Source organism: Coregonus clupeaformis, chromosome 26, assembly GCF_020615455.1.
Source record: "Coregonus clupeaformis isolate EN_2021a chromosome 26, ASM2061545v1, whole genome shotgun sequence".
NCBI lineage: Eukaryota > Metazoa > Chordata > Actinopteri > Salmoniformes > Salmonidae > Coregonus > Coregonus clupeaformis.
This window is the reverse complement of record NC_059217.1, coordinates 28,041,030-28,052,711: the sequence shown is the minus strand read 5'-3', so window position 1 is coordinate 28,052,711 and position 11,682 is coordinate 28,041,030. Positions and strand designations below refer to the sequence as shown.

At 41.1% G+C, this 11,682-nt stretch overlaps 1 protein-coding gene across 3 annotated transcripts in view; it reads right to left on the bottom strand.

The window, feature by feature from the left end:
• The window catches only part of LOC121540596 (protein phosphatase 1H), a 62,929-nt gene that overhangs the window by 9,906 nt on the left and 41,341 nt on the right, over nt 1-11,682 (bottom strand). For all 3 annotated transcript variants that reach the window (XM_041849594.2, XM_041849593.2, XM_041849595.1), the window contains exon 6: nt 11,435-11,553. In XM_041849594.2, the coding sequence (XP_041705528.1) occupies nt 11,435-11,553 (119 nt within the window). The remainder of the gene's footprint in view (nt 1-11,434; nt 11,554-11,682) is intronic.

The window sequence follows — 11,682 nt, the reverse complement described above, 5'->3', positions numbered from 1 at the left end:
TGAGGAGACAGAGTTAGGAAGAAAAGAGAAACACCCAGACAATACAAAGAGAGACGGAGAGAAAACTTAGCATTTAAAATTTTTTTATTCTTTAGCTGTTCTTGTGAAAATATACCCTTGTGACAAAGTGGTAAATAACAATGAATGTATGAGATGAGGTGTTCCTGTTTCAGATTGTTTGTGTTTGTGTGTTTGTTTGTGTGTGTGTGTGTGTGTGTGTGTGTGTGTGTGTGTGTGTGTGTGTGTGTGTAGGGAGGGGTGATTGATTGATGTTTCCCCCCTGTATATTCCCAAAGCAGTGTTTAAACAACCCCCACTCATGCATTATTCAGCATGTGACTGGGAGTCGATGAAGATGCAGTACAAGAGATCAGGCTGGAAAATATTACACACGTGCTAAGAAAAGGTCTTACATTTGAATCTGGGCATCTATATTACATTCAATGTAAAACGTCTATACTGGCTCCTTAAGAAAGTCGATGTACTAATGCACATGATGCCTACTGCCCATTCTTTTTGAGTGTAAACGTTCCACCTTCCTTTCTAAGCAGCAGTTATGACCACATCAAAAATAACCACCCCATGGTCACAAATCACACACCATTTATACTGACTGTAAGGATTCTGGGTTTTCTATTCTAAATTCACACCTGGTCCTGCATGTGAATGAAAACACCAGCTTGGTAATGAAAGCTGTCCCTCCAAACCTTGTCAGATGCATTTCAGCTGGTGTAGAGAGAAGAGGGTTAGGCAGGACTGGAATGGTTTTTAAGATTACTGGTTCCACTCAGAGAGACCATATGTTTCCACCCTGGGCCAGCAGGACTCACACACTCAGCACTTTCTGCAGCATGCAGAGCTAGATCTGAAGCCATGCTATCTATCTATCTATAGTATATATCTACAGTATCCATCTATCCACAGTATCCATCTATCTATAGTATCCATCTGTCTATCTAGTATCCATCTAGCTATAGTATCCATCTATCCACATCCATCTATCTATCTACAGTATACATCCATCCATCGTATCTATCTACAGTATACATCCATCCATCGTATCGATCTACAGTATACATCCATCCATCGTATCTATCTACAGTATACATCCATCCATCGTATCTATCTACAGTATCCATCCATCTATCTATCTATCAATCTACAGTATCCATCCATCCACCCATCCATAGTATCCATCCACAGTATCCATCTATCCACAGTACCCATCTACAGTATCCATCCACCTATCTATGTATAATATCTATCTATCTATCTATCTATCTATCTATCTATCTATCTATCTATCTATCTATCTATCTATCTATCTATCTATCTACAGTATCCATCCATCCATCCATCTAGTCATCAATCTACAGTATCCATCCATCCACAGATCTCTCTACAGTATACATCCACAGCATCCATATCTATATACAGTATCCATCTACAGTATCCATCCATCTATCTACAGTATCCAGCCATTTATCTATCTACAGTATATATCCATCCACCTATCTAGCGATCTATCTACAGTATCCATCCATCTATCATCAATCTACAGTGTCCATCCATCGATCCATCCATCCATCCATCCATCGTATCCATCTATCTACAGTATCCATCCATCGATCTACAGTATCCATCCATCCATCTATCTAGCTATCCATCTATAGTATACATCTAGTGTCCATCTATCCACATCCATCTATCCATCGTGTGTTTGTATGCATAGACACATGCATACAAACACACAATAACATACACACTATACACACATGTACAAATGGATTGTGTGTTATAGATATGTGGTAGAGTAGAGGCCTGAGGGCACACACTTAATATGTTGTGAAATCTGTCATGAATGTATTGTAATGTTTTTCAAATGTATAACTGCCTTAATTTTGCTGGACCCCAGGAAGAGGCAGCAGCTAATGGGGTCCATAATAAATACAAATACAGTATCCATCTACAGTATCCATCTATCTACAGTATCCATCTATCCACAGTATCCATCCATCAATCGATCTACAGTATCAATCCATCCATCCATATCTACAGTCTCCATCCAACTACAGTATCCATCCATCCATACAGTGAGGGAAAAAAGTATTTGATCCCCTGCTGATTTTGTACGTTTGCCCACTGACAAAGAAATTATCAGTCTATAATTTTAATGGTAGGTTTATTTGAACAGTGACCTTCTCACCAAGCTGCTTGGCGTTGGTCTTGTAGCCCATTCCAGCCTTGTGTAGGTCTACAATCTTGTCCCTGACATCCTTGGAGAGCTCTTTGGTCTTGGCCATGGTGGAGAGTTTGGAATCTGATTGATTGATTGCTTCTGTGGACAGGTGTCTTTTATACAGGTAACAAGCTGAGATTAGGAGCACTCCCTTTAAGAGTGTGCTCCTAATCTCAGCACGTTACCTGTATAAAAAGACACCTGGGAGCCAGAAATCTTTCTGATTGAGAGGGGGTCAAATACTTATTTCCCTCATTAAAATGCAAATAAAAATGCAAATCAATTTATAACATTTTTTACATGCGTTTTTCTGGATTTTTTTGTTGTTATTCTGTCTCTCACTGTTCAAATAAACCTACCATTAAAATTATAGACAGATCATTTCTTTGTCAGTGGGGAAACGTACAAAATCAGCAGGAGATCAAATACTTTTTTCCCCTCACTGTATCTATCTCTCTATCTACAGTATCCATCCATCCATCCATCTACAGTATCCATCGTATCTATCTATCTATAGTGTCCATCCATCTAATAGTGTCCATCTATCTATCTATAGTGTCCATCCATCTATCTATCTATCTATAGTGTCCATCCATCTATCTATCTATCTATCTATCTATCTATCTATAGTGTCCATCCATCTATCTATCTATCTATCTATCTATCTATAGTGTCCATCCATCCATCTATCTATCTATCTATCTATCTATCTATCTATCTATCTATCTATCTATCTATCTATCTATCTATCTATCTATCTATCTATCTATCTATCTATCTATCTATCTATAGTGTCCATCCATCTATCTATCTATCTATCTATCTATAGTGTCCATCCATCTATCTATCTATCTATCTATCTATCTATAGTGTCCATCCATCTATCTATCTATCTATCTATCTATCTATCTATCTATCTATCTATCTATCTATCTATCTATCTATCTATCTATCTATCTATCTAGTGTCCATCCATCTATCTATCTATCTATCTATAGTGTCCATCCATCTATCTATAGTGTCCATCCATTTATCTATCTATAGTGTCCATCCATTTATCTATCTATAGCGTCCATCCATTTATCTATCTATAGCGTCCATCCATTTATCTATCTATAGCGTCCATCCATTTATCTATCTATAGCGTCCATCCATTTATCTATCTATAGTGTCCATCCATTTATCTATCTAGTGTCCATCCATTTATCTATCTATAGTGTCCATCCATTTATCTATCTATAGTGTCCATCCATTTATCTATCTATAGTGTCCATCCATTTATCTATCTATAGTGTCCATCCATTTATCTATCTATAGTGTCCATCCATCTATCTATCTATAGTGTCCATCCATCTATCTATAGTGTCCATCCATCTATCTATAGTGTCCATCCATCTTATCTATAGTGTCCATCCATCGTATCTATAGTGTCCATCCATCGTATCTAGTGTCCATCCATCGTATCTATAGTGTCCATCCATCTATCTATAGTGTCCATCCATCTATCTATAGTGTCCATCCATCTATCTATAGTGTCCATCCATCTATCTATAGTGTCCATCCATCTATCTATAGTGTCCATCCATCTATCTATAGTGTCCATCCATCTATCTAGTGTCCATCCATCTATCTATAGTGTCCATCCATCTATCTATTGTGTCCATCCATCTATCTATAGTGTCCATCCATCTATCTATCGTGTCCATCTATATATCGTGTCCATCCATCTATCTATAGTGTCCATCCATCTATCTATAGTGTCCATCCATCTATCTATAGTGTCCATCCATCTATCTATAGTGTCCATCCATCTATCTATTGTGTCCATCCATCTATCTATAGTGTCCATCCATCTATCTATAGTGTCCATCCATCTACCTATTGTGTCCATCCATCTATCTATAGTGTCCATCCATCTATCTATAGTGTCCATCCATCTATCTATAGTGTCCATCCATCTATCTATAGTGTCCATCCATCTATCTATAGTGTCCATCCATCTATAGTGTCCATCTATCTATAGTGTCCATCCATCTATAGTGTCCATCTATCTATAGTGTCCATCCATCTATAGTGTCCATATATCTATAGTGTCCATCCATCTATAGTGTCCATCCATCTATAGTGTCCATCCATCTATCTATAGTGTCCATCCATCTATCTATTGTGTCCATCCATCTATCTATTGTGTCCATCCATCTATCTATTGTGTCCATCCACCATGTCCATCCATCCATCCATCCACCGTGTCCATCCATCCATCTATCCATCTACCGTGTCCATCCATCTATCTATAGTGTCCATCCATCTATCTATCGTGTCCATCTATATATCGTGTCCATCCATCTATCTATAGTGTCCATCCATCTATCTATTGTGTCCATCCATCTATCTATAGTGTCCATCCATCTATCTATTGTGTCCATCCATCTATCTATAGTGTCCATCCATCTATATATTGTGTCCATCTATCTATTGTGTCCATCCATCTATCTATAGTGTCCATCCATCTATCTATAGTGTCCATCCATCTATAGTGTCCATCTATCTATAGTGTCCATCCATCTATAGTGTCCATCCATCTATAGTGTCCATCTATCTATAGTGTCCATCCATCTATAGTGTCCATCCATCTATAGTGTCCATCCATCTATCTATAGTGTCCATCCATCTATCTATTGTGTCCATCCATCTATCTATTGTGTCCATCCATCTATCTATAGTGTCCATCCACCATGTCCATCCATCCATCCATCCACCGTGTCCATCCATCCATCCATCCATCTACCGTGTCCATCCATCCATCCATCCATCTACCGTGTCCATCCATCCATCTATCTACCGTGTCCATCCATCCATCTATCTACCGTGTCCATCCATCCATCTACCGTGTCCATCCATCTATCTATCTACAGTGTCCATCCATCTATAGTGTCCATCTATCTTTCTATCTATCTATCCATCCATCCATCCAGTGTCCATCTATCTAGCCATCTATATATATATCTAGTGTCCATCCATCTATATATCATGTCCATCCATCTATCTATCTACAGTGTCCATCCATCTATCTATCTACAGTGTCCATCCATCCATATCTACAGTGTCCATCCATCCATATCTACAGTGTCCATCCATCCATATCTACAGTATCCATCCATCTATCTATCTATAGTGTCCATCCATCTATCTATCTATAGTGTCCATCCATCTATCTATCTATAGTGTCCATCCATCTATCTATCTATAGTGTCCATCCATCTATCTATAGTGTCCATCCATCTATCTATAGTGTCCATCCATCTATCTATAGTGTCCATCCATCTATCTATAGTGTCCATCCATCTATCTATTGTGTCCATCCATCGTATCTATAGTGTCCATCCATCGTATCTATAGTGTCCATCCATCGTATCTATAGTGTCCATCCATCGTATCTATAGTGTCCATCCATCGTATCTATAGTGTCCATCCATCTATCTATAGTGTCCATCCATCTATCTATAGTGTCCATCCATCTATCTATAGTGTCCATCCATCTATCTATAGTGTCCATCTATCTATAGTGTCCATCCATCTATCTATAGTGTCCATCCATCTATCTATAGTGTCCATCCATCTATCTATAGTGTCCATCCATCTATCTATAGTGTCCATCCATCTATCTATAGTGTCCATCTATCTATAGTGTCCATCCATCTATCTATAGTGTCCATCCATCTATCTATTGTGTCCATCCATCTATCTATTGTGTCCATCCATCTGTCTATAGTGTCCATCCATTTATCTATTGTGTCCATCCATCTATCTATTGTGTCCATCCATCTATCTATAGTGTCCATCTATCTATAGTGTCCATCTATCTATAGTGTCCATCTATCTATAGTGTCCATCCATCTATAGTGTCCATCCATCTATTGTGTCCATCCATCTATCTATTGTGTCCATCCATCTATCTATTGTGTCCATCCATCTATCTATTGTGTCCATCAATCTATCTATTGTGTCCATCCACCGTGTCCATCCATCCATCCATCCACCGTGTCCATCCATCCATCCATCTACCGTGTCCATCCATCCATCCATCTACCGTGTCCATCCATCCATCCATCCATCCATCTACCGTGTCCATCCATCCATCTATCTACCGTGTCCATCCATCCATCTACCGTGTCCATCCATCTATCTACAGTGTCCATCCATCTATAGTGTCCATCTATCTTTCTATCTATCTATCTATCCATTCATCCAGTGTCCATCTATCTAGCCATCTATATATCTATCTAGTGTCCATCCATCTATCTATCATGTCCATCCATCTATCTATCTACAGTGTCCATCCATCTATCTACAGTGTCCATCCATCCATATCTACAGTGTCCATCCATCCATATCTACAGTGTCCATCCATCCATATCTACAGTATCCATCCATCCATATCTATAGTGTCCATCCATCTATCTATCTATAGTGTCCATCCATCTATCTATCTATAGTGTCCATCCATCTATCTATAGTGTCCATCCATCTATATATAGTGTCCATCCATCGTATCTAGTGTCCATCCATCGTATCTATAGTGTCCATCCATCGTATCTATAGTGTCCATCCATCGTATCTATAGTGTCCATCCATCGTATCTATAGTGTCCATCCATCGTATCTATAGTGTCCATCCATCTATCTATAGTGTCCATCCATCTATCTATAGTGTCCATCCATCTATCTATAGTGTCCATCCATCTATCTATAGTGTCCATCCATCTATCTATTGTGTCCATCCATCTGTCTATAGTGTCCATCCATCTATCTATAGTGTCCATCCATCTATCTATTGTGTCCATCCATCTATCTATAGTGTCCATCTATCTATAGTGTCCATCTATCTATAGTGTCCATCCATCTATAGTGTCCATCTATCTATAGTGTCCATCCATCTATTGTGTCCATCCATCTATCTATTGTGTCCATCCATCTATCTATTGTGTCCATCCATCTATCTATTGTGTCCATCCACCGTGTCCATCCATCCATCCATCCACCGTGTCCATCCATCCATCCATCTACCGTGTCCATCCATCCATCCATCTACCGTGTCCATCCATCCATCCATCCATCTACCGTGTCCATCCATCCATCTATCTACCGTGTCCATCCATCCATCTACCGTGTCCATCCATCTATCTACAGTGTCCATCCATCTATAGTGTCCATCTATCTTTCTATCTATCTATCTATCCATCCATCCAGTGTCCATCTATCTAGCCATCTATATATCTATCTAGTGTCCATCCATCTATCTATCATGTCCATCCATCTATCTATCTACAGTGTCCATCCATCCATATCTACAGTGTCCATCCATCCATATCTACAGTATCCATCCATCCATATCTATAGTGTCCATCCATCTATCTATCTATAGTGTCCATCCATCTATCTATCTATAGTGTCCATCCATCTATCTATAGTGTCCATCCATCTATCTATAGTGTCCATCCATCTATCTATAGTGTCCATCCATCGTATCTATAGTGTCCATCCATCGTATCTATAGTGTCCATCCATCGTATCTATAGTGTCCATCCATCGTATCTATAGTGTCCATCCATCGTATCTATAGTGTCCATCCATCGTATCTATAGTGTCCATCCATCGTATCTATAGTGTCCATCCATCGTATCTATAGTGTCCATCCATCTATCTATAGTGTCCATCCATCTATCTATAGTGTCCATCCATCTATCTATAGTGTCCATCCATCTATCTATAGTGTCCATCCATCTATCTATAGTGTCCATCCATCTATCTATTGTGTCCATCCATCTATCTATAGTGTCCATCCATCTATCTATAGTGTCCATCCATCTATCTATAGTGTCCATCCATCTATCTATTGTGCCCATCCATCTATCTATAATGTCCATCTATCTATAGTGTCCATCTATCTATAGTGTCCATCCATCTATAGTGTCCATCTATCTATAGTGTCCATCCATCTATAGTGTCCATCCATCTATCTATTGTGTCCATCCATCTATCTATTGTGTCCATCCATCTATCGTGTCCATCCACCGTGTCCATCCATCCATCCATCCACCGTGTCCATCCATCCATCCATCTACCGTGTCCATCCATCCATCCATCTACCGTGTCCATCCATCCATCCATCTACCGTGTCCATCCATCCATCTATCTACCGTGTCCATCCATCCATCTACCGTGTCCATCCATCCATCTACCGTGTCCATCCATCCATCCATCTACCGTGTCCATCCATCCATCTATCTACCGTGTCCATCCATCCATCTACCGTGTCCATCCATCTATCTACAGTGTCCATCCATCTATAGTGTCCATCTATCTTTCTATCTATCTATCCATCCATCCATCCAGTGTCCATCTATCTAGCCATCTATATATCTATCTAGTGTCCATCCATCTATCTATCATGTCCATCCATCTATCTATCTACAGTGTTCATCCATCTATCTACAGTGTCCATCCATCCATATCTACAGTGTCCATCCATCCATATCTAGTGTCCATCCATCCATATCTACAGTGTCCATCCATCCTTATCTACAGTATCCATCCATCCATATCTACAGTGTCCATCCATCTATCTACAGTATCCATCCATCCATATCTACACTGTCCATCCATCCATCTATCTACAGTATCCATCCATCCATATCTACAGTGTCCATCCATCCATATCTACAGTGTCCATCCATCCATATCTACAGTATCCATCCATCCATCCATCCATCCATCCACAAACTTGTAAGGCTGAGCACAGAAATACTGTCCTGCACTTTAATATGATCTATGGTCCTTCCTGAATCTGCAGAGCTAAAACTAGAACAGAGTATAATTGTTATAGTCTCATTCTGTAGGGTTCTTTTAATAATATCATTTCACCTTCAAAAACATAAAGCTTTATATTGAAAAGCCCCAGCAGCCTTTATGATTTCAAAGGACATCTAGCAGACATCTTCAGACTAGTCCCTATGGGGACCGAGTCAGACTCCCAGTGAAGTTAGCGTTTTACGGGGATGCTCCCTGTCTCAGAGCTCGGTCTCTCTCGGTCTAGCTGGAGATAAAGCATCTGTGACAGCGTGACAGACACACATTAATCCCCTTATAATACCTGCTCCCACTCATACCTCTGGGACTGTCAGGGACAACACTATGGTTGCTGCAAACAACACCAGACATTCACAGGCTCATTTTCCTGACGTTGTCCAATGGACCTACCCCTGGGAGCATGTACCAGTGTGTGGATTAATGTTTTGTCTTTCATTGTGTAGCTAGACCATGGTTTTATACAGTGTGGTTGTCTATTTCCGACCACCACACTGTAGTGTGTGACAGAGGAGAGGAGAGGTGGGTGTAGTAAATGCTAGCTGCTTCTCTGTATCCTCCGCTCTGCTGGTGATGAGAGATGGGAAGGAGAGCAGTGATCTCATCTCTTACGAGTGGGCAGGGCCACTGCTCAGTGCATAGGGGTGATAGAGAGACATTAGCTTTACGTGCTCAGTATACTAACCACAACTCAAACACACACAGGCACTTACGGTGCACACACACACACACACACACACACACACACACACACACACACACACACACACACACATCAATAAACTGTGGGGTGACATTGAGGGGCTGTCGGCAGCAGTCAGTCGTGTATGGAGTCAGACAGATTGCGATATTAGAGAGTAAAGGCAAACCTTAAGACAACTGTTTGCCCAACTTTGATGGACTATAAATCGATGCAGTGTGTGTTCAGAATTAAAACAGGGCTAAAGTGGACAAGGGTATGGGCCTACATTATCTCTCCAAAAATAGACTATTTGCATCACACTGCCATCATATGAAAGAAAGAAGGGGGATGCAGGTGGAGGAGGGAGAAGGAAGAGAGGGAAAGACAGAAGAGAGAGCAGTAAATACATTTGTGACAGTGATGAACGTGCTAGGATTCGCCCCTCTCTCCTCTCCTTTGTCTCGGAGAACAGTGAGACAGCTTGACTCCCTCGATCTCCCTCCTTGTCTCCCTCCCCCTCTCCCTCTATCCCTCCATCCACTGCTGGCTGCCGGGGTGTTTGAACATTTAGGACATGCACGCTACTAAACATCCATCAACTGAACACGGCCCTGAAACAGCACCGCCTGCCATCCTTAACAACCCCCCATCTGCACTATCAACTCACAGCCCAGCTCACTGCCAACTGGGCATGAGAGGCAGGAGGAGGTGGAGGGACTACACAGACAGACAGACTTAACTGCATTTGTGTGTGTGTGTCTGTCTATCTGTCTGTGATGGTACACTAGAGGCCAGTTCTAGTCCTGAGAAGAGGCCACTTGCAAAGGAATATGTTTAAAAATACATCACAGCCATGTCTGAGTCAGTGAGACAGCTCCTCAGTTCTGGATTCAATAAGGAGCAGCACTGCCTTACATCGGCACATCTTAACAGCACACAGACAGAACCACATTGAGAAAGAGCCAGCACCGATAAATCTCCCCTCAATCACCTCTCACTCACTACTCCCTTCACAGTCTGCCTCTGTTCTCTAAGGAGTGAATCAAAGATGATATGGAGCTGTGATGGGCCTTAGTTCTGTCCAGATCACTGATGAGCTGAACTGTCCCTGTCATTCATACAGACAACACAGAATGTCTGGGTCTATCAGAGCATTTCCTGTCAATCAGCTTTACTGAGTGCCATTGATGAGAATGGGAGGTTCGCTGTGATGGGCCTTAGTTCTGTCCAGATCACTGATGAGCTGAACTGTCCCTGTCATTCATACAGACAACACAGAATGTCTGGGTCTATCAGAGCATTTCCTGTCAATCAGCTTTACTGAGTGCCATTGATGAGAATGGGAGGTTCAGATAGACAAAGTGATTGCGGACAAAGGACATTATTTCAATAGTAGTGCGTAGTTGCGTGTGAAATTGCAAAATGTGAAGTTTCAATGACAAATCATGCAAAGATGCCTAATTTTAATTATCTAATGATTATGGACCTCATTTTTATGGTAAAGTGGTGGGGTAGGATGGTTTCCTAAATGCAGCATCTGTCTAACTTATCCCAATAAGAGGACCAAGGCCCATCATTGAGTACCAGTAATCAAACAAGCCACGAGTGGAAAGAAAGACAGACAAAGATAGATAGTTGGATACCCACCAGCCAGACATAGTGAAGTCCCGGTAAAGCATCCTCTTCCCCACCTCCTTCCTCTGTACACGTCTGGGGAACTCCAGATGTGTAAACTCACCTCCTAACAGGTGCGGCTGCATGTAGGCCTTCACAGAGAGAGGAGATTGAAATGCCCAGTGGATAGGAAGGCAATCACACAGTCTATTAAACCAACCAAGACACCAGGCAGGAGAGCTAAGCCTAGCAACTGTCTGTACAGGCAGGGGAGGGGGTCA